The sequence below is a fragment of the Terrapene carolina genome, unplaced genomic scaffold (assembly GCF_002925995.2).
Source record: "Terrapene carolina triunguis isolate 2854851 unplaced genomic scaffold, T_m_triunguis-2.0 Scaffold231, whole genome shotgun sequence".
Lineage (NCBI taxonomy): Eukaryota > Metazoa > Chordata > Testudines > Emydidae > Terrapene > Terrapene triunguis.
The window spans coordinates 883,311-910,770 of record NW_020664582.1 but is presented as its reverse complement, the minus strand read 5'-3'; the positions used below and the strand labels follow the sequence as shown (position 1 = coordinate 910,770).

The window sequence follows — 27,460 nt, the reverse complement described above, 5'->3', positions numbered from 1 at the left end:
CCTGAAAAAAACCAACGACATTAGAAATGAGGATTTCCTACTGGAAACTAAACATTCCATCCGCAGAAAATGGCAGCTGCTCTATATTCTTGCGTCTCATCAAAAGAAGAGGAAAACTCTTTTGTCCTAATGAAAACATGAATGAGTTAAGATAAAGGTTTGCAGCCAGCTGGCTGCACCATTGTGCACGAGAGATAACACGCTGCAGGGAGAGATGCCGTTTGTAGCTTGCTGCTGTCTTTTGTTTAATTACAAATATATACTCGTTTAAATGAGAACTTCCAGTCAGCGTTCCTTTTCAACCGGTTAAAGCACCAGATCAAAGAGAAAGAGCTTGTTAGTAAATATTGGTTTGTACCCAAAACCAGAAATAATGTAACAAACACAACTCCTGGCTAGCAGCTTTGCTGCAACACACCCACTCAATTTCACACTGCAGGAAGCAGGGATGCGCTGGACTTTTTGAATAGGAAACAGATGACTCTTCTAATCTGTATTAGATGGTCTGTGAGTACCTACACGGGGAACAAAAAATTAAAAATGGGCTCATCAATCAAGGAGACAAAAGTATGACATCTAATGGCTGGAATTTGAAGCTAGACAAATTCAGGTTGGAAAGAAGATGAAATTTTTTAACCGTGAGGGTAATTAACCGTTGGTTCAATTTACCCAGGGCTGTGATGGATTCTCCGACACTAGCAATTTTTAAATCGAGATTGGATATTTATCTAAAAGATCTGTTTGAGTTCAAACAGGAATTATTTCAGGGAAGTCCTATGGTGTGTTATACAGGAAGTCACACGAGATGATCACAATGGTCCTTTCCGGCTTTAGAATCTATTATGCAGATTGGACACAACTCCTGAGTTTTGGAGTAAAAAGATTGCCATGAAGAGGCATGAATTTCCAACGCTCCAATGCCCAGTCATAGGAGGTTGGTGAATCAGTGTTACTGCAGTATTAATAAAAGGGTGTAACCAAGGTTAAGTTCTCAAGAGTGCCCCCTAAAGATCACCCTGCCCACTCTTAGAAGACAAGCATGTACGAAGCCCGCCTAAGTACATGCAACCCCATGAAAACAACAGACAAACAATCCCAACACCCCCCCTGCCAACCCTGTACGTTACACATGCTGTTCTAAGTCAAATCAATGCATTCTTATGAATAAATCTCTCCCCTCCACTGCTGTCACTCCTCACGCCCACATTCTCTCTGCTGGCGAAGCCTGAGTGGAGTCTAGCCAACAGTATTGCATGCGTCAGGCAGCTCAGTCACTTTGGAGAGTCTTTGGTGAGCACGGGGGCTGCAGGGCTTCACTCACCCCCCAGGGCTTTGCCATCCCAATGCAGCCTCCTTGCAATCAGTTGGCTTATTCTGGGTACTGAGGGATGGCAGGGAAGCTGTTTTCATTAGCAGTCTTTGGGCCGGTTCAAGCCATTTATTCAAATGCCCCATTTGCTGCTGTCCTCTAGCGTTTTTCCTGTTTTCATTTAATTTTGTGCAGCACTCAAATGTTTTAGAAGTAGTTCTGAGTAACCACCATTTCAAGTCACTCGCAATAGCAGAAGGTTTGTTTACCGAAATGGTTTCTTCACGTCAAGGTGGTGGATGGGGCAGGCTTGTTAACTCCTGGTGAAAGATCAGATCCTGTAAGTGGAACTAAACAGCAGAATCTAACATCTTCACAGCCTCGTCAACATCAACTACAAGAAGGTAGGAGTTCTCCTTATGCCTTGTAAAGGACAGAGCCATTCGCACGGCAGGGACACAGTGTCTCCAAGTAAACATCAATATTCATGTGAAACTCGGGACAGAACAAAAACCAAAACATATCTTGAAAGAGATCATCTAATATCAGAGCTGGCACGTCCCCATATCTCCTGCCACGGTGAAAGCCAGACCCTTTAGCTCCACTGTCTCTAAAAAGCTGTGAGATCAATAAGAACCTTTTATTTTCTAGCTAAAGCCCAGCAAGGGTCTGGCATTTTACCACCTGCCCTTGATTTTTCCACGGCTCTCAGGAAGGCCTGAACAACAGGTTGGCAATATTCTGCATGATTCGATTTGTGCCTAAAAGACTGATAGAGCTGCCAGACATACACGAGCAATGTGAAATGACAGGCTTGAATGAAGTCGATCAGACCTGTGTTCCAAAGTAGCGGAGAGCAGGGACACGCTCATGCCATCCTACCTTCACATACATAAACCAGCAGAAACGTCTCTTCTTGCTTCCTGCGAGAATTGCAGATTATCCAACGTGCTGGATGCCTGTAGTCCCTAGAAACAACACTGAAGAAAAGGACTGCGTACACTGTGGGATTTCTCCAGCTGTCGCCCACCCGTCTTTATTCATAAATACTGATCCTGGGTCCAGGTATAGGAACAGACTCCCTCTCAGCACCCCTGCTGATGTACAGATTTACTGCATAATTTCTCCCTTTGGAGCTGTCTTGGATGAGATGGATGGATTAATCTATACCTCAGCACTCCTGATAATTCACTTAACGGTATTAAAACAAGAGCATTGACTTTTTACAGCCACTAATCTAGATACATTTACTGGCACATTGATCCACCTATCCTAGGAACAGCTGGGGAGTCTGTGTAAGGCAGTAGCAAGGGGCTATCTCTTGCACATTGCTCTCATGATATGACAGGCCTGGATGCCTCCTCAGAACAGGGAGAGCTCCTGCGGTCAGATTTTCCACCAGAAAAATCACAGCCCTCAGGGGAATTGGGAAGTCTAGAACTTCAAAACACTGCAGTTAGAAACGCCTTCCCGTTCTTGAAGCCGCTTGGAGAGTGCCATATATTGCCGCTGGCTGCAGAGCAGCCCCCGCCTGTTAGTTTCAAGACACAGCTTTAAAGGAAAACAATAATGTAAGCTGGAGGTGGCGGCTTAAGTGGACTAACCGTCACATGTGAAATGCCAAGAAAGCCTGCATCTCCAGGGCCAAGTCTCCAGCCATTCTTCCTTCAGATACAGGCATAGTGGAGGAAGGTTCTCTTCCAGGCAGTTCATTGTTTATGAAGCTTTTAGAGGAGACCTTAAGAAATGAGTTCTGGGATTTTCAAAGGAACCTAATGGAATTAAGCACTGAACTTCCCACTGAAATTCAGTGGGTAGCGAACTCCTTTAGACCGCACTGGAAATCTCAGTGGCATACGATGTACCATGCCAAGCATACCAATAACACTCAATTTTTCATAAGTGTAGTATCCATAGCAAAAATTCCCCTTGCTGTTACTCTTGGGCCATGTATGATCTGATGGAAGTTGCCAGCAAAGCACCAGTACTCGCTGAGCACTAATGCTGTATGTTAATCTAAGTTATGTTAGTTGTTACACAAGTTATGTAAGTTAAGTCAACGTAACTTACATCGGCTTAAAGCGGTGTCTACACCGAGCTACATCGACGGGAGAGTGTCTCCTGTTGACATAATCCACCTCTCGTTGAGGTGGATTAATTAAGTTGATGGTTCAGGTCTCTCCCATCGATTTATCGCATCTTCACCTGACCCGCTAAATCGACGCCGCTGCATCAATTGCAGCAGTGCCGATTTAGCCGCGTAGCAAAGACAAGCCCTGACAAAGACACAAGCAGAGTTAGAGAGATACCGTGACAACTATTTCCAAAGCCTGTTCTGAAATGTCTTCGTATGGACGTTCTCTTTATATATGGTGTGAGAACAAAGAGCTGTGGTTTCCAGATAAAATACAAATTAAAACAATAAAGCAAATCTGTGACACAGAGGAAATGTAAGCACACCCAACCCTGCCTATTTGACATGAAGTTATAAGGCTACATGGCTAGCATCACAAGTCATGCTCATCCACAAGGGGTAGCAATGTTTCGGCCTTTTTCGCGATGACAATATAACTGAAAGACCCACACAAACAAGGGAAAACTAACTAGAAAGGGGGAGTAGTGAAACTGACACTATGCCATGTGTTGTCAAATGCACAAAGCAAACAATAGGAAACAAAACAGATTTGGTTTTCCTCTCACTTTTTTTCCAGTTCCAGCAATCTTAGGTGTTACTGGTAGCTATAGTAGGCAAACCCAGAGGAGAAGGAGGTGTAATTTTTAAGCGGATGTTCTCCTTTAATTGCAAAAGGCGGGAACAATGGAGGGAAAAGGGATATTTAGCAAGTTCCAGTTCTGACTTGACATAGAGCTTACTAGTAACTGTAGTTGTCATTCACTGGGTGAGGAAACCATTTCCCCTTAGCTATGTCTTCACACCTTTATTTACCTGGCAAAAGCTATCTTGCCACCTACCCAGGGGGCGGGGGAGAAGGAAGCCAAACTCATTGGTCTACCCTTCCAGCAGTGAATTTCATAAGAGGCTCTTCTCTTCATGCTATATTCAAGACCTCCTCCTTGAACCTTTTCCTGATGGACATCTGCACTATGACACCAGCTGCCTAGAGCTAAACTCCTAGACAGAGATCATACCCTGACTTCGCTGTGGTAGCCCCTTGAGTGCAGGAACTCCCTCTCCCTAAATATCCAGCTAGCCTGTCCCTTTGCACTTCTAAATAAAGACTGAAGAGGGTTTACGGGCTTAACCACTGTATATGACTCCACTACCTCTAAATGCCCCTCATTCAGCTTTTCCATTTATGATCTGCTGTGGGCTTTTTTAATGTAATGCCCATGTTTTAACCGTTAAAGACAATACTTCTTTACAATCAAAAGCAAGTGCTGAAACTTGTAGTTCCTCTTAAGATTATAGAGAATTCTTCACTCTGCGTAAAGCAACTGCGGTAAGTGGTTTGGACAGGCCTAGAGACAAGAATTCAGTGCCACACAAACAAGCTCTCTCTCCTGACTGGTAGATATCGGCACTTGCACAGCAAAGCTAGAGGCCCCCAAACCACTCACATGCTGGTTGTATCTGAAATCACGGAAGCTCAAGAATCCCAAGGTCTCTTCTTGCCGTTGCATCAGACCGAGCAATTAGGGACGTGGGATCGTATAAACTTTATGGTACATTTTAAACTCTTATTGAGGAATATGCAAGATATGAACCCTGAGCCTTTTGCACCCCATCAAAGGGCAACAGAATGGTGCTGAAGAACGCCGACGCAGGAGAGCAATAAATGAGCGCAGGGCCCTCAGAAAGGGGCTCAAATCACCTGAGCTAAGCACTTTCATAAAGACTAGAGGAAACTCTGGGGGCAAATCTAATCGGATTGAGACTCCTTCCACCACTGTCAAATCAAGAGCAAAGCAAGCTTGGGGAGAATGGCAGGAGATTGCCAACGGTGTTACAATTCCATGGGCAAGACTCTTAATTGATGTCAGTCTGCTCTCTGTCTGTGTACTGCATACAAGTACAAAGAGAAGCAAGACTTCCATGACAGCAACACCCACAAGTGCAAGAATTTTATTTGTCCTAGGAAAAGGGAGCAACCTCATGGCATCTCACTTGCACCTGTAACTGCACTGGCTCTGAATTTCCTTAGAAAGTCTGAGTTTGTTTTCATTTAGTACAGACGTCCCCACAAAGGTGCTCAATGCCTGGTTTGAAAAGCCACTGTCTGGATGGGAAATCTCCTCCCCTCCTGCCCCCCATCTTTAGATATTAAAATGACTAAAAATGAGGAATAACTCAGTGATGGTGCTGGGAGTGCTCCAGGACCGCCAGCGGCCCTGCATCAGGCAGTGCCGTTCTCATGGCTGAGGAGAGCCGGACGTGACTCATTTAGGAGTGAATGAGTACAGCTCCTGACCTGGCTGGAAGAGGCACGGACACTACCGTGCTCCTCTCTTTGCAGAAGCTGAGCAGCACAGCATTCCCAGCTCAGAGCCCAAGCTGCGATTCCTCCCGGGGGTCCCCCCACTTGACCGATTGGATGGCTGGGGATAACTGTGTAACAGTTAAATGACTGGTGGTGCCAATGAAGAGTTCTTAGTGGTTTACCGAGAGAGAGAGCGCGTGCGCGCACGGGAACATCTAGTGCTTGGCAGAGCTCAGATGGTAACCTCCAACATATCATTCTCAGGGATCAACCCTGAATTAAACAAGCTAGTATCGGAAATGAAGGGAAGACAAAAACAAGCCTACAAGCAGAGCTCAACACTTCTGTTATTGCCAGCACAACCTGCAGTCTCCGAAAGAAACAGGAGATGCCTTTTGAGAGGACAGTGGCAGCATTTCACCATCTGCCTAGTAGGGCTGGGCAATTACAGGATGAGATTGAATTTCACAGTTATCCAATTTATCTGTGTTCATTATCTGAGACAGGAGAACTGGGCTGGGGAGTAATTCTCGAGTCTCAGCCAGGGAGAAAGAATCAAGAGATAGCTGACTCACTGGCTGATTTCAATGCCAGCCCCACTGAGGCACCAGACGCCATTTCATAACCACCGCAGTGCAAGGGGTGACTGGGCAAGCCAGAAAGCTGATCAATATTTCTTTTCAAATCAGTAAATCTATTAAAGAAAAATATTGCAATATGCTTCCAATCCTGCCTCTTGATTCCCATCCTGCACAAGTGCTGATTCACAGCAAAATTGTATTTTCATTGCCCTCTACCCTTCAAAAATTCAAACAAACAAGTTGACATTCCTTTTACTCCAGCGTGGCTCTTTAATGCAGCATTTTGCTAAATTGGTTTGGAAATGGAGGCAGATGTACACACCAAGAAAAGGTCTGGCGTAAACTGAAATTTTACTTCTATAAAGGTTTCCAGTGGAAGAGTCACGTGGTGGAGAAATCAACAAAGACACAGAGAATGTAAGTGTGTTGGAGGAACAAGCCACTCCCCGCTCTTTATGGGGGCTGAATGTTCCCCAGCAGACACATCCATAAGGAAGTGGGACATCGAGTGCATTTAGGAACTCTCAGGATTCCTGATTACCTGCCCTGTTACAAGTATGAAGTGCATTTGAGGTACGTTACCATTGGATTGGAGTCTGCAATCAGGTCACGTAGGGAATCCAGGAATCCCTGATCCTCCACCATTTGGGCATTGATGTCATGCAGCTTCGCCACGCAGACGGCTGCCGTCTTCCGCACATAAGGGTCTTCATCCTTCAGACACTTCCGGAGCGGCTCGCACAAATACTCAGTGATCTTATCCACACGGATGCATCCCATAGTACGGACTGCCAGAGCACGGATCAGCGGATTTGGATCTTCACAGTCCTGCAGAGGAAAGCAACAGCAACAAGTGAGTTTGTAAAGCAAGCCACTGATGGTTTTCACCATAGCTGCTGAAAGCTGGGATCAGGATATTCTGATTTTACCCTGCCTAGACAATGGGTCCTCCCACTAGAGAAAGGCAATTTTCTGGTCCAGGACAAAAGGCTGAGAAAGCTTACTGGTTCTGAAAACTTTCCTTACTGGTTCTCAGTGGTTTCTAGCCCTGGCAGCTTGCAGATAATGAAGTCATGTTCTCAACGCCATTTGTTTTTCCTCACCCAAAGCTTCAGCTGACATGACTTGATCACCCAATCTCAAGGACAGTAAGCTAGAGAGGAATGCGTTTGCCAGGTGAAAGCCGGGAATTCTAACCCTGGTGGTTTGAGGTAGTGACTGCTAAAATCGGGTGAGAATTCAAGTGGATGTAAGATGGCAATTAACATAATGGGATTTTCTTCCAAGCCAATTTCTCATAGACCTCCAGAAGTAGAAATAAATGTCCTACATAGTGTCACCATGAAACTGGGGTTCACAGCCATGGTAGTTTGCAATGCATCAGATCTTAGCTATCCTAGATCTCTCAGCCTAGCAGTGCTTTTGTGTGTGGGAGGGTGGGGTGCAGAACTGGACACAGTAGATCTCGCACCTCAAGACCAATGTAATTTTAACCCGATTTTAGAAATTCAGCCTCTGTTTCTGCCAATTACCAGCAGGATTCATCTATATTGTTAACAAAGTGCTTCAAAATTCAGTAGACAAAAGACAGAAGCATGAAAGCCCCCAACAACATGAGGCACGCTTACCTTGCACTATTTAATCTCTTATGATGGAAAAACACCTGAAAGGGACTGATTTTCAGATGTATACGTGGAAGTGATTCTCTAACAGATGCGTTCAACTCCTGGAAGTCAGGAACTGTAACTCAGATGGTGACTTAGCCTGAACTGTTCCAAACTACGCTACCGCCCATCAAAACTCACCCTCCCCCTCGCCCCCCATAACACATTAGAGGGGAAATTTTAAAGCAGGAAAAGAAGGAGGTCAGAAAGTGCTACATCACTCACTAATAAGATATAATGGATAACTACATTCTGCCCCATGAGTCTGCTCAAGTAGGGAGCTGCACCTTCACAGCTGACCTTGGAAAGCAGATGTCCCTTCTGAACTTGGTCCCCCCCCACCCCGCAGCAGCAAGCTCACACCCTCCTGCCACACCAAAAGCTTAGAAACATGCTCTGACTTATTTACTGGTACTCTTTGGATGTTGGCAGGTCAATTCAAGTTTATTTAGAGCATTAAGCCACAGTATACCTAGGAAATAAATTCTTTTAGTCAAGTATGTTAGAAGATGTAGATATAAATGACATGGTAAAAGTATGTGAAATAATGAACAGTACAAAAAAGGTGGATCAGACTCTGTTATTTACTCTGATGACAAGAAAACAAGGGAACAATCAATGAAATGGAAAGGTAGGTAATTTAAAACTGATACAAAGAAATACTGTTCTAAATAATGTACAGTTAACCTGGGGAACTCATTGCTACAAGGTATTGAGGCAAAGACGTTAGTGGGACTCAAAAGAGGACTAGACATTTCTATGGATAACCAGAAAGTCCAGAGTTATAATAAAGGCTAAAACAGGAACAAGAACTCTGGAAGGAACATAAACCCTCCTGCCTCAGGACATAAGCCACCCTCTAACTGATGGGGGTCAGTAAAACTTACTCTGGGTGGTCCTCTCAGAACCACCTACTGCCAGGCTTATGCAGCTTCCTCTGTAGCACTTGCCACTGTCGGATATGGACTACTGGACTGAAGGGACCTTGGGTCTGAGACAGCAAAGCAATTCTCAATTTCCTGCACCCCCACTGGAGTCCCACACGAGCCCAAAGACTGGGGAGTACAAGTATGTAGATTACCTGCAGCCTAGAAGAAGAACATGCCAAACAAAGCACATTGACATGAACTGTATGAGGCTGTTTTCTGATGAACCCTGGGCCAAATTACCTTCACAAAGCTGTTGACTGCCATAATGGCCATATCCGGCTGGCTCTTGGCATAGTTCATTAGGTACAGGTACACCAGCTTCTTCAGCTCCAGGTTGTCGGTCTGCATGCAGTTCACCACATCTGGGAAGAGTGAGCTGGATAAAAGGAGAGTGGAGGGAGGGGAAAGCAAAGAAGTCAGATGAACTGTCGCACGAAGGGTAAATGACCCGATTGACTGCATGACAGTGGAATCAACGGAGGCTAGGGAAAGTCTGGAGTTCTGCTGTAGCTACTCTATTATATGTTGAAATCAGAGGGCACTTTCCGCCCCAAACATAGTCTGGAGACGATTTTATAATAGTTTAATCATTTAATCTCCTCCTGTGTTTTCATATAAACCAGTGCCTAGAGCAGTAAAATAAAATGCTCTTATAGAAGATGTATCTGATTATGAAGTTGACTGAACAATGTTAACCTCACGCCTCGTTCTGGGGTTCACCTGAAACAACAGGGAATGGAGCAACACTTCACAATGTTTAGGAGGGGACAGGAGAACTGATTTAGACTGAAACTGTAAACCAAATTTTAGCCCAGTATAACCTAAAACAATTAAGAGATTTAACCACAGCTCATATAAATACCAAGTCGCAATCTGTAAGCAGCATTTCAGAGGAAGATTATACTGAATTACTGCATCTCTCAGGTGAGTTATGCAGATCCCAAAGCTAATGGGTCACGGGCCTTGGGGTACTTGAAAGGTGCTGTCTCTTCAGTTCATCATCTCCTCCGTCCTGCAGTGAAGTCATAATGCAAATTTGCAACCTTACATTCATTTCCCTGGCAACAGACCATGAACCCAGGATTATGACGACTTTACTGCAGGATACAGGAGAATCTGGAAGCCTTGACTGAAGCAAGTTGCTGCAAAGCCAACACAAGAATACTTATAGCTATTTGCCTTTTGTATAAGCATTCCTCTTTAGGAGCTTGATGCCGTGTCAAAGGCCCAATTTGATGACTGTTAGTTCAAATCATAACTTTGTTTGATAACGACTGGCATACAATCATCTGAAAACAATACCTCTGAGTTGCCTTTTTAAACTAAAAACAAAACCCCCATCTAGGCTAACAAGTGGATTAAAAAAGTCAGCCCAGATAGGACACCTAACATAGCTATAACTACGAACAGGTTTTGTTTGACAAGCCTTTGGCTAAACCGGCACTGGAGAATAGTTTTTAATTCTGTGCAGTAATTTATTGCCCATGTAAGTGAAGAGCTAGAACTGGTTTGAACCAAGCAAAGTGCTAGCAAGCTTCTTCCCGACCACCACCACCACCACCTTCCAGCAATCAAATAAAGCACTTGATCCTGGCCTATAATGCCTCTACTCTTCCAGCCCTGGAGTTCCCCAAAGAGGAGACTGCCCATTCATTCCTAGTGTAGGTCAGTACGATGGACAAATATCCATACAAATTAAGAGGAGACCAGCAGGACAGAGTATTGGACTGGGACTCAGAAGACCAGGGTTCTATTCCTAGCTCTGCCACTGGCCTGCTGCGTAACCTTGGGCAAGTCACTTCCCCACTCTGTGCCTCAGTTTCCCCGTCTGCAACATGGGCATGATCCTGCCCTCTTTCATAAAGTGCTTTGAGACCTACTGGTGAAGAGTGCTATATAAGAGCTAAATGCATTTCACTTGTAACTGGGTCAGAATTAGTAACAAGGTTTCCAGATGTTCAGAATCCATCAAACCTCCCAAATGACTGTGTGAATTCAAATGCTGTCAGAGTGTCTCCGGACAGAAAGGCTCCCACACAGGAGATGATGAAGTCAGAGACCACATGGGAGAGGGAAAAAGCCTTTACCTGACATCCTTCCCCACAGTCATGGCAGCAATAACCTTCTTCACCGCTTCTTTCCTCTTCTCTTTCTTCTCATTGTTGAGTTCAGCCTTCAGTTCAAAGATCTCTCCTGCAAGGACACAGAACAGTCTGAATTTCATGAAACCAGTGGATCTAGCTTTAGAGAGTTACCTGGAAAGTGACTTGTGCTCCCATCAACGCTGAAATGCTGCTTCCATCATCTTTGGGCTAGTGGATGATTCATGAGGTTATAGGAGGCCCCAGAAGAACTGCAGCATGAGCTGCACTGGGGAAAACAGACAACCACCAAATGGGAGGCCCAAATTTGATAGCCTGGGACAGAAGAGACCAGCAGAGAGTCAGAGTGATTAGCCTTTGGAGCAGAGCTTGGGGAGGAAGCGACCCAACATTGCTCAGCCCCATTCACCAGTTAAACAGCAGTGCTGATGAGCTCCTAAGCTTGGTAACAGTGAGCTTAAGAATGTCTGGGGGTTGTTGTTCAGCCAAGAGAAACAAGGTGATCTTCTGCGTTCTAGCAATGGTGTGGAGGACACGGCCGCAAAGAAAAATGCTAATAAAAGCCACAATGTATGTCAGAATCTCACCACTTTCCAGGGCACTAAACCACATTGCTAAATTAGTGGCTGAGAAAGAGCACAAAGAAACTATCATATAACAGGGATCAAAAAGATCGAGGGTGCAGAGAGGGGAAACACTGGACTAGAACGTGTAAGAAACTGTGGCTCAGTTTAGCTAAGAATTCTGCCGCGACTTTCCTAGCTTCATTCTTGTCACTGTTTGCTTCCTGCAAGCACAAGTGAGGGAACAGTGGGATGACACAGATCACTGTGCAATACAAGCACGGCAGGACCAGCAGCGTCAAAAATAGGGAAGGGCGATTTTAGTCAGACAAAAAAACAAAAAACAGGTGAGGCAAAAAGATACAACAAGCAAAAGACACTCAAGGAAGAGTCATGCCTGGATTCAGAAACCACCTATAAAATAACTGAAGAGACCCTTCCAGAGATTAATTCTTCCAGCTATACCCTTGCGCAAAATCAGTTGAGGCCTTAACTCTGCTCAGACAGCAGCTGTAGGACACGCCTGGTTTGGAAAGGAAGCAAACCCTTCCCTCACTGGCAGCTGATTTCCTAGAGTAGGCATCACTATCATCAGAAACCACAAGCCACCTAACAAGGACACATAGCATAGCAGGAATCAAGGGTAACGTCAGGGGTGAGCTTTTGTGGAGGACCAAAGCACCCCCGACAATGCTATACTCTAGCCCAAACCTTTGCTCCACATAGACCAATGCAGACAAACTACTGTAGGATTCTCCTTGAGAGCCCATGATTGCAATATAGAAGGGCTGAATGGTATGAGAGGTGCCTGTTTCCCAGATGTTTGTGTGGGTCTAAAAATATCTGGCAGAGCCAAAAACGTTTTTGGGGGTGGAGGGTGGCCTTTGGAGTAGGAACAAGGACATGGATTTCCAATCTGAAAGCATGATAGCAAACAGCTATGAGAACAAAGCTGCATTTTCCGTCCCTGCAGATTTTCTGGTTTCTCTTGATCGCTGCTCAAACAGGAAAAGGAACCGTCGAGCCAGGAGTCTATATGTGACAACAGTCCCTTTGGGACGGAAAGTTGTGCTGTTGATTCCACCATGCCAGACTGCAGGTGGAGGAAATGAAGGCAATTACCTAAACCGCAAACAAAATATGGCAAGGGATTTGAAAACTATAAAGAACACTTTGAGGAAACGGACTCGTTAGCATCAGGCACTATTGCTGATCTTGTTTAAAAGCCAGTAATGCGATATGGGCCAGTGAAACCTGCTTGGCATTTCATACCAACTCATTTAAAAGAAGACTGCAATCAATATCCTTAAAGATGTTTTATTCCAAATGGCATTTTTAGGACAGTCTAGCAGGCAGGCATGTCTGGGAAAAAGACAAAGCAGCCTCGCATGCCGAGAGGTACATAAATCCTATCATAGAATCATAGAATATCAGGGTTGGAAGGGACCTCAAGAGGTCATCTAGTCCAACCCCCTGCTCAAAGCAGGACCAATTCCCAACTAAATCATCCTTTTCTCCTTAAACATTAGCTCAGTTCATGAAGCCTAGCAAGTGCCGTTTGACTCGGTGCCAAGAGCTTTGATCAGGCAAGACCAGGAAGTCAAAAAGGAATGAACTGCAAAGATGATAGTCATAAACTATATGCCCTCTCACTTCCTCCGACGATGGGTCATCATGTTAGCAAGCCACAGTTTCCATAGGAAACAGCAGCAGAATTGGCTTGTAGAAAGATGCCTTAAAGGTGCTGAGTTGTTATAAATGACTTCTATAATGCTGTAAATTCACACGGTGTTTAACAGAGTAAGGTATGTTCCCTGCCCTAGTGCCAATGACTCAAGCAGACCATTGGAAAGGAGCAGAAGTTACTGTTCTGAAGAACAATGTTCTGGCTGCTTCCATTCCCAGCCATCTGAGAAAGACATCCAGCCCATAACTCTTATCGAGAGCACATCTGAGAGTCCGACTGAGCCAGTATGCAGCACCAGCATTTTCCTTGTGTCTGCATCAGTTTCTGTGGGATGTACACGTCTGTTTTTTTAAAAAGGTTATGGCAATCTTATAACCATTCCAGTGAGATCCCATTTCCTGCTACCTGGCTGAATCTGCAGCTAGGGCTGGCATTTCTCTCTAAGGGCTCATCTACATGGGGACACTCAGGAAAGTTGCTCCAAATTAACTTCTAAAGTGGATTAGTTAAATCATATTAAATCCCTGTGTGGACACACTTATTCAAAATTAAAGTGGCCTTAATTCAGTTTAGATGAATTTACTGTGAATTAAGCTAACACCAAATTAAGGCCACTTTAATTCTGAGTAAGAACATCCACACAGGGATTTACTGCAGTTTAACTAAACCACTTTAAATTCACACCTTTCGTTAATCTGAATTCAATTTCCTGAGTGTCCCTGTGCAGACAAGCTCTTAAAAAGACGTAAATTCATTTTGTTTCAATAAGGTGCTCACTCTGAAGCATAATGACAACACAAATGGCAATGCGCGGACCATTCAACAGAAACATTTAGACATTCTGACACAGTGGAAGGTGCTAGAGACAAAAATCAACATTTTCCCCCAACCCAGACTCAGCCACAACAAAACGCAGGATCAGTTCAGCAGCACTAACGTCCCTAGAAAAGGCAGAGTTTGGAGGGCTTGGAGTTAATGGTCTGTATTTACTGCTAGTCCTTTAGGCCAGAGTTTAAGAGTAAGGGTAGGTCTTCACTACCCGCCGGATCTATCAGGGGTCGATTTATCTATTCGCGTAGCTGAAGTTGCATATCTTAGGTCGACCCCCCCCCCGCTAGTGTAGACCTGGGCTAAGACAAATGACTCCACAGTGGTGGAGTAAGGGAACGCCTCCCTGAAGTGTGCATCATGACTACTTTATACCCATGAGCCACGCTATTTCAGAAACACTACCTCTTTCAACAAGGTGTTCTGGATGATCACTAGGGCTAAGTGACACCCATGGTTACAGTAAAGTCATGTGGAGCACAGGGGTGAGGAGTTTGGTTGGGGGAGGGATGAATTGACTATCTGGCTCTTCTGGTAGATTTCTCCATGGATTTTGAGAAGGCAGCAGAAGAGGACCCACAACTTTTTTAAAAAGTCTGTTGTGAGCTCATAACAAGCCTGCCAAATGGCTAAAAATGTGCACGTATAATCGCCCAGACCCTTCAAGCCTATTCTTCCCCACCACCCAACCCAAGCACACGTCTAATTGTCTGACTGGACAACTGTCCATGGTCCTGAACCCTTCAATCCAGCCCTAAACCTCCAAACAAGTCACTGTACATTTCAAATCTCCAAGTTTTGCTTCCCTGATGCTCCGGAAAATCAGGGAGTCAGGAAAGGTAATTTGAGTCACTGAGTCTGCGCATTGCAAAACTATTCAACACTTCAGTCCTGCCTTTTGATGCTACTAGAGGAAAAGGGGGAAGGAAGGGCTCAGTGACTGTTTCATGGCCTACTTTTGAAGAACTTCTCCCTGGATGATTGAGAGGAGAAATGGGGACAAAGCTAACAGGAGAGCACAAATTCTTCCAAGTGGAGTTCCAAAAAGCCACTTTAAAATGATAGCCACCCAGCATCTCCAGGAACCTGCAATATTTTGTAAGAGTTTAAAGCTAACCTTTTTTATTGGTTGTGAAATACTTGGAGTCCGTCATGGTTCCAATTCCTTAGCACACCTGCAAGAACAATGAACATGTGAATAGAAGTTGCAGCTGCTGTCGACCACTATGCAAACTACACACGCAGAGAAACAAGGCTTAGCAGGAATAATTTAAGGGGAAAAAGGTTCTGAACATACCTTTGGGCCGCACCAACTAGTGAGGTAACTTAGCAAATACTTTTTTTTAAATCAAGGAAGTTTCAACTGAAGTTTGCTCGCAAAACACGGCAGTTTGTTTTTGATAGGGCAGAAAAGGGGTTCAACAATCTCCCACCCTGTTCTTTCAGTCCTCCCTGGTGGGGATATTTTTAATTATACTGAGGGAGAGGACCTTTATGTGTTCTCCAGATATTTCATTCACCTCCTCCCCTCAAAAGTGAGGTTATATTTAAGAAGTGTTCATTTATGGAAACAGATTCACGTTTCAGAACAACCCTAATGGAGGGACATAAGTAAGGAAAGGGTAGTCACCCCCAACTGGTGCATTTTGGGGTTGCATCACAGAACTAACTGCAAAACAGACCGTTCCCCACATGCATCAAAAAACCGTTTTTCCTCATTCCTCATACACAAAGCATCACTTTTAAAAAAGGTGTTTTACAAGAAACTTATGGAAGCTTGAAGCTGAAATCTTTTCCATCTCACTGCCACGCCATCTGGACGCTGGCCTGTTACTGTAGGGCTGCACTGCAAATGCTGGTTTGCTGTTATAGGTACGTTGGTCATGAGGACTGGGTTGCATGGGGACATGTTGCTCTGTTACTATAGGACTCCAGTCAGAATGGCTTCCCGACTACTTGCACTTCTTTGTTTCACAAAAAGGAGCGGATTACCAACAACATGTACTAATTATAGGGACGTCACAAACATATCAGAAAGAATGTAGAATCCATTTCACTTTTTTTTTTTTGTAATGTGATTGGTGACGGCCAGGGAGGAAAGAGACTCTCCCAAAAACTTTTAAACAGTACCTGGGGAAAAGACAAGCACGGGAGAAAGAAGTCTTATTTCTTTTGATTATGAAATTAGTATCACAGCCGAAAACCTGAAATACAACTTGCCCCTATAATTATCCAATCAACTCCATTCCTAATTTTTCTCCCTCTCCTTTCCTGTTTTTGTCTGATCTCCTTTCTTGTCTTATGTGCATTTCTGTCTTCTCCATTTCTCTTGCTCTCCCCGTCTCCACTCATTGCTGCTTCTATATATATAGATAGGATATCTATCTCCTAGAACTGGAAGGGACCTTGAAAGGTCATCGAGTCCAGCCCCCTGCCTTCACTAGCAGGACCAAGTACTGATTTTGCCCCAGATCCCTAAGTGGCCCCCTCAAGGATTGAACTCACAACCCTGGGTTTAGCAGGCCAATGCTCAAACCACTGAGCTATCCCTCCCCCCCAAGCTATCCCTCCCTCTCTCTCCAGCCCCTATTTCACTCTTACCCTTCCTTTTTTCCTGGGATAGGGACACCTCTGTTCTTCCTAATGACTCTTCCTCGGCTGAAAAGCTGATGTGGATCCCCTTGTAACAGACTGAGCCTGCGCCTCCTCCTGTCAGCCTGAAGTGTCGGCTACAAAACAAGCAAGACAGCTTTTCCCCACAGGCTGATTCTGCTGCCTCCACAGAGCTCCCAGGCCCTGCTGGCCCAAGGGAACAAATTGGGGTTTGAACTCTTTCTGTCCCAAAAGAATAGCAGACCAGCACCACTTCCCATCTGTGCTGCTCATCCCCCACCACTCTAAACACATCCTTTTGGAGCTTCTGGTCCTATCATACCTCCTTCCCTCATATTATGTTTATCTTTTCTCCTTTGCCTCCAGATGATGCTAATGCTGCTGTTTCTCTTGCTTCAGCAGTAAAGTTACTATGAGTAGTAGCAGCAGAGGTAATGAGATAATCCCGGTCACTTTCAGTTTTCTCCATAGGGGAGACTCTAGGCACAGCTGTAATCCTGTCCAGCTGCCAAGGAGTGGGAAACAGCAAATGTTAGTCTCTATATGCCCTCACCCTTATCAGATCTTGCCTGTGGTGCTCTTGCAGGTGTACCTACCCTCAGCCCAGCAGCTGCAGCAGGGTGACCTTGATCAGGATTGTTCACTCTGGTTCTGCTACTGCTTTACCACTGGGCTAGCTTTGTGTTTGGGAGCAGCAACACAAGAGGTAATTTTGAAAACAGAGACAGGGAAGGATACTCAAAAAGAAAAAAAGGGGGGGAGGGGGGAATATAGCATCACTTTGAATTTAAACTCCCAAAGCTCACCAGTCTTGGCAGCAATCTCCATAGCTTTCCAAGAGAGGAAGTTGCTACAAGTCTCATTTCATAATTAAAAACGCAGCCTACTTTCCAGCTGCAATGTTATTGCTGACACACTGCTTAGGATTTTAGCCTAGCTTGAAAGAGGACTTAAATGTCTTTCGTTTACTAAAGTAATGGGCACATTACCAGTTTTATGAGAATTAATGTCGTTCTCGCTATGCTTTAGTTTTCTTACACACAGGATCTATCACCCTGGCCAGACCCTGCACAGATTTAGTCTGGTATTCTAATAATGGCCAATACCTGGTTATTTAAGGAAAGGCCAGAAACCCAATAATACGCATTTAACTAATTATGCAGTGCTACACAGAAGAGGAAAATTCCTTGCTAAACTTCACAGGTGACCTTTATGCCCTGAAGCCTGAGATTTCATTACCCTTATTATTTTAGCTTGCTCAGCTACAAATGTCATTAGCAGTCATAAAATTACTCAGCTCTTATTTAAATCTAGTCACAGTACATGTCTTAATGACCTCCTGATTTGGCAGATACAAATAACATTTAAGACTATTATTTTAATAAGTACCACAGCTACAATATTCCAAATACAATACAAGGCTGCCTTTCCTCAGGGTGCAGAGTATTTTGCTTCATTCTATGTTTGAGCTGCTTCACACATGCTGTCAAGGGCAATTTCCCAGTGGTACTCAGTATAATCTGGTTTACTAAGCAAACACATTACAGGGCACAGCTAGTCTCAAGTGAAACCCAAGAAACAAAGAGACATGAGAGCAGTGATTCACAAATGACAATGGTTTCAAATAACTGTCAAGGAAATGCCAGCTTCTTCTGCACAATTCAAAACAGGAGGAAAGCTGAAACATGTTTAAAGATGGAAAACAGTCATTTTTGTTAGCAAGAACTGAGGGATGTTTAAAGATGACTGAAGTTGTAAAGTAACGATGGGCTCCAGGACGGCAAAGATGAGCCTAATGTCTAACCAGCTAAACTCAGAACAAGTAAATTGGGAATGGTTTTGAGGTTTGCAACAAAAGACCTAGGTTCACTCCCAGATAAGAACAAGAACATGACAAGAAAATACCCAGTGGGCTTTAGACTCGTCTAGCAGCCCTGCTGGCTCACCAGCATGTTGTTCCTTTAAGTGTTTGAAATTCAAATTTAGATTGAACCAGATGTGTCTAATTCAGTGACTAGAGCAGGAATAAAGGAATCACTACATCCAGAGACAAACAGTCTCACACAATAGCCTCAAAGAAAGAAGGGTCTTGCAACTGACAAATACGAATCCTGACCACCCAAAACTCTGTTAACAGGAACCTACAGGCCCTATCTAGTTTTGTGCCCGGCCCTGGGTCATCTCAGGGGTGAAGACACTAAGCTTCTCCAAATCTGAAAGGGAAAAGTCTCAGACTGAGACAATCTGAGTGGAGGATTAACCTGGGAACGCTGGAATGGGAACAGTCCCAGTTGGTACACAGAAGTAGACACGCTCTGGATCCACGGGTGGGTCCCCAATCTCCCTAGGAAACAGCCCCGGTTTAGTCAGACTAAGCGCTGAGCCAGCCCACCCAGCTGTGTGCGCTTCATCCACCCAGTAACAGCTCCTGGGTGGCGAGGGATGGTCCGAGCGGGGCTGGGCATAGGCGGCCAGTTATAGGGGCCTGTGGTGCCCCTGCTCCACCAATATTTAGGAACGTGGGTCCGGCTCCACCAATGTTTGGGCTTAACGCGCTTTGGGGGGGGCCCACGCTTCAGGGGGACGTGGGGTCCAGGGCGGCGTGGGGTGTTAGCGGGGGGCCTGCCGCTGGCAGCAGCGAGTGACCCAGCCCCATTCCCCCGACCCACCTCTTTCCAGCTTCCGCCCCCCCCCCCCGGGAGCCGGCGCCAGGCCCCCCCTTAGCCCCCCAGGTCCCCGCGTCCCCCCAAAGCGCGGGGCCCGGTCCGTCCTAGGGCCGCTCTGGGGGCAGCCCAGGGGCCCGGCGAAGGGGGGCGAGAGGCCGCAGCCTCCAATCGCTCCGCCCGGCACTGGGAACAAAGGGCAGCGGGGCCCGCCGGGGGCAGTTCCCGTTCCGGCGCCCCAGGGCCCTGCCCCAGCCTCAGCCCCGGGGCCGCCTCAGAGACCCCCCCCCGGCCCCGCCCCGCCCCGAGCCCCCTGACCTGGGCCCGGCCCCCCGCGCCCCCCCCCCCCGGCCGGGCCCACTGCATAGGGCCGGCCCACACTCACCGGGACAGCGGGGAGTCGGGCACAGGGCGGGGCGGGGACACACACACACACCGCTGCGGAGGCGGCGGCTGGGGACGGGAACCGGAAGCGGGGCGGCTCGGAAGACTGAGGGCGATAGAGTTTCCCCCCCCTCCTCCCGCCGCCTAGAGTGTCCGTGCCGCCGCGGCCATAGAGACACGGCTGGGGGGCAGAGCGTCGCCTACTTGCGCCCGCTTCCGGGGGCGGCCCTGAAGCGGGGCCCGGAATACCCGCCCTCCCCCGGGGGAGGCGCTGGTCAGCCTGGGCCCGGCGCTGGGGTAAGTGTGGGGCCGGGCCGGTGAGACCCAGCCCCTCCCCCCAGGCAGCAGGGGCCAGCCCGGGGTCGCTCAGCCCCACCCCACGGACCTCCCTCCCTCCCTCCTCCCTGGGGGCTCCCAGAGGCCGCTTGGCCAAGCGGTTCCACCCATGTTCTGGCTGCTCGTTCACCCACCTGGTCAGAGCCTGAGACAGCCCAGCTCGCCCACCCCCCCGCGGGCTCCCTTCGGTGCCCCCCCAGGTCCCTCGCGTGGGGCACCGATGCCAGCGTCACAGCAGCTGCTCAGCCTGCAGCCCTGTCCCTTGGGCTGGGAAGGACTTTCAGCACTAAAACAACCCCCCCGACTAACCCCTGTTTCCTTTGTCCCAGTTACCGTGGGGGAGGTCAGGATCCTTCTGCACGGAGGAAGCCATGGCGGAGCATGGGGCTCATCTCACCGCTGCTTCAGCCAGCGATGACAGGCCTTCCATCTTTGAAGTGGTGGCCCAGGACAGCTTGATGTCAGCAGTGAGACCTGCACTTCAGCATGTGGTCAAGGTAAAGACGCCCCCCTCCCCCAGACTTTAGGGAGGAGCTAGTATCCATAGAGCACATATAAAAATATGACCTCAAGTGAGTTTGGTGTTACAGTAGGCCAAGTTAAAAGCTGTGTGTATTTCATAGGGGGAATAGTACCTTCTAAAGTCGCCACCTCGCATCTTCTGCGTATAGCATTGAAGTCTCAGGGACTGTGTTACTTGATTGCATTTACAAAACTTTAGTGCAGCAGTGCTATTTCAAGGAAGGGCATATGCCAGTATTTTCACTGGAAACACCTAGTGGCAGCCTGTGAGGGAGGGAAATGTTCTCTCTAGCTGGGGACACTCAAGCAGTGAAGTAAAGTGGCTTGTCCAAAACACCTAGTGGTTTACTACTCCATCATAAACATGTGTTCTGGATTGAACCTTGGAAGACAAGTTTTTGTGTGTCATGATTCTAAAAATAAGTGACAGTGTTCAAGTTGAATTTGTGCCAAGCATGTGCTTGGTGTCAGTTAGCCTGTACTTCTTCTCATGGATAGGCTAATGATTGAAGCAGAATCAGGACTCCTGTATCCTATTCCTGGCTCTGACACTGACTCTCCATAGACCCTAGGCAAGTCACTTAATTTCTCTGTGCCTTGGTTTTTCTATCTGTAAAATGAGGGATAATACATACTTACCTCACACAGAGGTTGGGAGAGCTAATTCATTAGCGCTGGGAAACCACTTTGGTGATTGTTGAATGGAAGGTGCTATTAAAGGGCAAAGTGCTATCTTAGGATGCACAACGCCTGTGCCTGAGCAGATGCATTGGCTCAGTATAGCACACCTCTCTCCACTGCTGTTGCTATAATGGCACAGGAGCTGAGAATGCTGGACTTCCAAAAATAAAGTTAAAGGGCTCCTTTGTGTGGAAAGCAAGTTGCCCTGTGGTAGGTACATGACATTTCCTTTGTGCTGTTGAAGAATCGGATAAATTGCATATAATTAGCGCACTGATTAGCACTCCCCATCTTCAGATCACTGTGCAAACATTAACTAGTCCTCTCAGCAAGCCTGTGATGGAGGGAAATGTTCTCTCCAGCTGAGGACACTCAAGCAGTGAAGTAAAGTGGCTTGTCCAAAAAAACAGATGAAGTCAAAAGCAGAACTAGGACTGACTGGCGCTCATGAGGTCTTGGCTCCGTGCTTAGACCACCTTTTCCTCCAGCACACAAAGGGATGAGTGCCCAGATCTAAGTCCTTCTGCCTGGACTGTTGCTGACAATGCTACTTTAGTTCCAGACATGGAGTACTAAGGCATTTATATTGAACAAATGTTCATGGGGGGAAAACACAAATATATACAGTGCATTTGAGTCTCCAGTGAGGATACATACGCAGACAGTTAATGTTTTAGGGGATATACTTCCGTTATTGGGGAATGAGGGGGATCATTACCATGTCCCCTGTGAAATGCTCTTTACTCACCTTTCACCCCTGGAATTCATATCTGGCTTAAGTCACACATAGATACAGTATTGCCAGTCATATGCTGGTAGCAAACTGAAGGATTTAATTTTCCACAGGGCCAAAGTTCTATTAGCCAGTGTCTTCTTCTGATCACTGCTCAGGTCTGTGTTTCTGAACCATTTCTTATACTGGATACATAGGCCATAATTGCTTTGAGTGAGTGAATGGCTCTTTGACACCACTTCCTTCCCTGTTCCACGTATCTTATGTTAGGTACTTGCTGAATCCAATCCCGGCCGCTATGGCTTCCTCTGGCGTTGGTTTGATGAGATCTACACCCTCCTGGATCTGTTGCTCCAGCAGCATTTTCTGTCCAGGTGTAGCGCCTCTTTTTCAGAAAACTTCTATGGCCTAAAGAGGATAGCGGTGGGAGACAGCAAGGGGCTGCATCAGCTGGCCAGTACTGGGCTGCCAAAGAAGCAACACTGGAAGTCTCTCCTCTTTTTGGTTCTCGTTCCTTATCTGAAAACAAAGTTGGAGAAACTAGTCTCTAGTCTGAGGGAAGAGGACGAATATTCCATCCATCCTCCATCATCCTCCTGGAAGCGCTTTTACAGGGCCTTTTTAGCAGCCTATCCCTTTGTAAACATGGCCTGGGAGGGCTGGTTTCTCAGCCAGCAGCTGTGCTATATCCTTGGTAAGGCTCAGCATCATTCCCCACTGCTGGGCCTGGCTGGTGTACGCCTGGTTAGGCTGACAGCAGAGGACATCCAGGCATTGGAGCAGAAACTAGCAGTAGCTACTGCAAGTCAGCAGCCAGCTCACAGGTAAGTTAGAAAGGAGCCAGACAAATACAGCTTAGAATTATTGCAGTGTTATGTGGGAATATTCGGGGCTGTCTTTCTATTCCCAGATAGTGCTTTAGCATAAAACTGTCTGTGTTAAGAGGTACCATATGGGGGTCAAACAGGGCTCCTATTATTGTCAAATATGTGTCCTTTATATTTAAAAGCTCAATGTGACCACCTTTGAAAGGGGGAGCAGAGTCTAGTAGCCTGCCTGTCAGAGTTAACTTCAGAGGTCCCTGACTGCAAAACTGCCTTAACTTGCAGTGAACAATCTCTGTGACCTGTTCAATCCTTGGGTAGTCTTCTGAGATTGCCACCAAAGAAGTGGGTGGGACCAACTGTCCACCAGTGGACTGGGACTAGCAATTCTGTTCCTACAGAAATCCTGAACAGAAGGCAATGCGTTTTGGACACTCCCAATGTGAGCCTGCTTTGAAACAATAAACCACGGGTGAATTCCTTTGTACCCCAATCCTTTTCAACCCCAGTCCTTCCACCTAAGAACTTCAATGGGCCTGGACCTACTTTCCAAGTTTTAAAAAGTTCCGTGCCCCATGCACCAAATTACACCTCCCTAAAATACCTATGTTGTTCATTTCCTCAGTTGATTCTAAATGTTGTAAACATCACACATTTGTAACAAGGTATCTTTTTAAAAAGCAGTAGCTGACTAGCCCTGAAGTCTGTCTAGTATGCAGAGTCAGGTACTGCCTCTGCCCTATTGTCTACCTGCACTATTAGTTTGCACAGGTGCCTAGGCTGGGTGCTAATTATCTGTCTGTACCTTATCTCCCTGCTGCAGCATTAAAGAGCAAGTGCAATCAGCAGTGAAAAAAGCATTGGGAGGTGTTGCCTTATCCCTGTCCACCAGCCTCTCCGTGGGCGTGTTCTTCCTGCAGTTCCTGGACTGGTGGTACTCATCGGAGAACCAGGAGACCATCAAATCATTGACTGCGTTGCCTACTCCTCCGCCACCCGTACACCTGGACTACGGCACAGGCTCACCTCTCTTACCAAAACTGAAGACAGTGTGCCCGTTGTGCCGCAAAATCCGAGCCAACGACACAGTCCTCTCCACATCCGGCTTTGTGTTTTGTTATCGCTGTGTCTACACTTATGTAAAGAGTCACCAAAGGTGCCCCATCACCGGCTATGCAACAGAGCTGCAGCACCTTGTTAAGCTGTACTCCCCTGAAAGCTGAAGGGAGTGCACGGTGCTGACGCTTACAAAGCAGATACATAATTGGTTCAGGCACTGTATACTCTAGGTTCTTGTACGTGGAACACAACTTTTGTGCCAGCTGGACTGCATATAACACATTACTAGGGCAGTAAAAGGTACAGTGACCGTTTATTAGCAGAGTAATCAGGCTTTAAGGCACATTTGGACACTAAGTTCAGCAGCAGCACTAGGGTTGTTGTTGCCTTAAATGCTGCTCTATCCAATTCTGAGATGCCAGGGCTAGGTTGACAGACTCTCAACCAGAAGGCTCTGGTACTGACCACTGTCAAAGGCAGATACAGGCCTAAATAAACCACTGATCAGCTCCAGGCTGGCACTTCCTATGTTCTCTCTAGCTCTGCTTCTAGACTACTCCATCTTGGAATTCACAAGAGCATTTACAGAACAGGGCTGTGCCCCCAATTCATATCAGTTTGCCATAAATTTAGGCTTCTTCCTATCTTCCCTTGGATAACTCAGGGGTGAAGTTAGCAAGCCAGGCAGCACAAGCACAAACCAGGGAAAGGATGCTCTCTGTCTGAATTGGGTTTATTGAGCATATGTGACTGAAGCCAGATAAAAACTGGAACCAGGATTACTGACAGAGCAAAGCTGCTTCTCTCTTCCTTCCTATCTATCATGATACTGGGCCCTAACTAGACTCATTCCACTTCTGTTATCTAATGGTTTAAACCACTAGTAAACTGGTCATCTGAAAGTTTATATTTGCATGAAGTGAATCAGACTGTAGCTGCTTTCATCATAATATATGGACAGCTGGTGGAGACCCAATGGATCAAAGTAAAATCACGCATGGTGGAAATTGTAATCAGAGAGCAGTGCCCTCATACTGAAGAAGAGCCAAGACTTAAGCTGCAGTTTGCCAGTTTTAATTAGGACTGGTGTAGTGTAGCTTCATTTAGCACCTTAAGACCATTTGGTCATACTGAAACATCTCCTTTGATCTCTAAGCAGGCAGAATATAGAAGTTGGCTAGTGGTGATTTTAAGGTGATTCCTGCTTCCACAGCACTTTGGTTGATCTAGTTAAGCACAGTTAATTTTAGCCAGTTTGAAGGAGTGGCTTTTCATGAAGTGTGAACCTTGTTTTCTACTGAAACTACAGAGGGCAGCAGTAGACTATCCTTTTACAATACATTATAAAAACAGCAGTTTAGCCTTCTAACAACATGCCGCAAAGAACTTGTACAATCTTTTCACATTAAGAGCCAAGCTCTTTTTTTTTTTTTAATCCTTTGGGGCACAAGAAGGGTCCTTAACTCCTGTACACCTGTTAAAATGAAAGCCGTCACTTTAGATACCAGACCAGTGCTAATGGCTACCTCTATCGTTGGAGGCATATTAATAGGAAGGCAGGCTCATTTTGCTGCCTCCACAAATAGTTATGGGATCTATAAATATAGACACTTCACCAGCTTAAGGAAGCTCATGCAAACACACCTTATTGGGGGAAAAGAAAAAAAAAAGTCATTCAGTGAAAGATTATTCAAGATTAAGTAGATTTTACAAGGCTTTAATATAGCTCAGATTTGGAATTAATTCATATCATCCATTACATCTTGATTCAGCAAGTATTTCCCAACAGTTGTTACATTTTTTCTGAAAAATTGATAACCAAGATGCTCCAGAAGAACAATACAACCTTACAACATGGCCAGCCCCAGAAGGCTTGATTACACAGATCTACAAACATAGTCCCACTGACTCCAGTGCAACTGCTCATGTAAATAAAGGCTACCAGACTGGGGCTAGAGTGTTTATTGAAAAGGTGGTTTTAGGGTTAATTTTTTGCCAGGGTCTTTTGGTGTCCAATAGTGCTTCTCACTCTCAGCTAGCACAAGTGAAGAAAACAGTTTGTCTCCTTATTGCCGCCTATGACTGATCACTGACGTTTTTGTTGAATTGCGCTTAGTCCTATGGACTTTGAACCTTTTACGTTAATTTTAAATCAGTGATTCATTAGTGTCATGACCTAAGATTTATATAATTTTAAAGTTAGTACAGTAACTTCACTTAAAGTCATCCCGGTGAACATTGTTTTGTTGCTGATCAATTAGAGAACATGCTCATTTAAAGTTGTGCAATGCTTCCTTATGTTATGCAGCCACCTGCTTTGGCCACTGCTTTCAGAAAGAGCAGCCTGTTGGAGCTAGCTGGTGGGGGCTGGGAACCAGGGTGGACCAGCAGCACCGCCCCCCCCCAGCTCCCGTAAGTTCCCCACAGAGCAGGGGGCCATGACAGGGCTCAGGACGGAGGGAGCTTGCCTTTTTAAGTAGATCAGCAAGTTGAGACAGCAGCTGCTGCCAGCAGTGTACTTAGAGTGGGGTCAGTGTACCTAAAGGGGCAACGCACATCTCTCTCTTACACATGGTGTGTGTCTGTCTCTTTCTGCCATTCTGTCATCATTGCTGTGTACAGTATTAAGTTTTGTTTAAAACTTATACTGTGTGTATATGTATGTATATATATATTTATTTTTTATTTATTTTACACACACAGTATATGATGTCTTGTCTGGTGAAAAAAAATTTCCCTGGAACCTAACCCCCCACAATTTACATTAATTCTTAGGGGGAAATTGGATTCGCTTAACATCATTTCACTTAAAGTAGCATTTTTCAGGAACATAACTACAACATTAAGTGAGTTACTGTACATGACACTGGAACTTCAGTCTGTATTTGCACTTCAATGATTGTTTTAAGTAGCAAAATAATAAATTTTTTCTACCCCGGCACCTCTTTTTAATGAAGCAGGCTTTACTTAACTGGTTACATCCTTTAAGCATTCAGTATTGTTCTAAAATCCCCACCCAAGTCTTACAAAGATACTGTGTTGGATTTGATGCTCCAATTATTCTATTGTGCTCCATGTGAACAGACATCTGAACATGAAACTGTTAACCAGACCTGGAAAAAAAAAAAAATGAAAGCTGAATTAGAACATAGTTTAAAAAGGCCTCATTAATAGCAATTGCATAATTTACTCAATTACAATTTAACCAAGTTTGCATATTTTATAAAAAGGTAAATAAAATGGAAGAACATCCAAGATTCAATAGGTCACCCTCATTATAAGAAAAAAGAGAGAACTTAGGAAAGTAACCTGCTTTCACTATATCCTCAGAAATAAGTCAAGATGCAGTGGTCCCAACACAACTGATTGCACTAACTCATTTTTTGAGTAAAGCTCAACACTAGATTCCTCTCATTTTCCCTCACAAATAGCTCCTGCCAGGAGGGCTGCTTAGATACATAATTCAATCGGTTTAAAAGGATGTATAAAAATATTTAGTGTCCAAAGAAAGAATAGTTAATTCTAGAGTAATGTAACCAGAAT

The 27,460-nt window shown here is 45.6% G+C and overlaps 2 protein-coding genes across 4 annotated transcripts in view; one reads left to right on the top strand and one right to left on the bottom strand.

Moving 5' to 3' along the window:
- Positions 1 to 20,470, bottom strand: part of AP2B1 (adaptor related protein complex 2 subunit beta 1) — a 98,495-nt gene extending 78,025 nt beyond the window's left edge. For 2 of the 3 annotated variants that reach the window (XM_026656417.2, XM_026656419.2), the window contains exons 1-5: positions 19,764 to 19,802; positions 15,220 to 15,277; positions 11,010 to 11,115; positions 9,163 to 9,298; positions 6,912 to 7,157 (exon numbers count right to left, since the gene is read on the bottom strand). In XM_026656417.2, coding sequence (XP_026512202.1) covers positions 6,912 to 7,157; positions 9,163 to 9,298; positions 11,010 to 11,115; positions 15,220 to 15,256 — 525 coding nt within the window. In that variant the 5' untranslated portion in view covers positions 15,257 to 15,277; positions 19,764 to 19,802. Of the gene's footprint in view, positions 1 to 6,911; positions 7,158 to 9,162; positions 9,299 to 11,009; positions 11,116 to 15,219; positions 15,278 to 19,763; positions 19,803 to 20,431 lie in introns of those variants that run through there. The other variant, XM_026656418.2, reaches the window with a different exon arrangement.
- On the top strand, positions 19,997 to 24,745 carry PEX12 (peroxisomal biogenesis factor 12). The gene is made up of 4 exons (XM_026656420.2): positions 19,997 to 20,059; positions 20,428 to 20,595; positions 22,305 to 22,858; positions 23,682 to 24,745. The coding sequence occupies exons 2-4, from the start codon at positions 20,470 to 20,472 to the stop codon at positions 24,079 to 24,081; spliced, it is 1,080 nt and encodes a 359-aa protein (XP_026512205.1). The 5' UTR covers positions 19,997 to 20,059; positions 20,428 to 20,469; the 3' UTR covers positions 24,082 to 24,745.
- Positions 24,746 to 27,460: the final 2,715 nt, after the last annotated feature.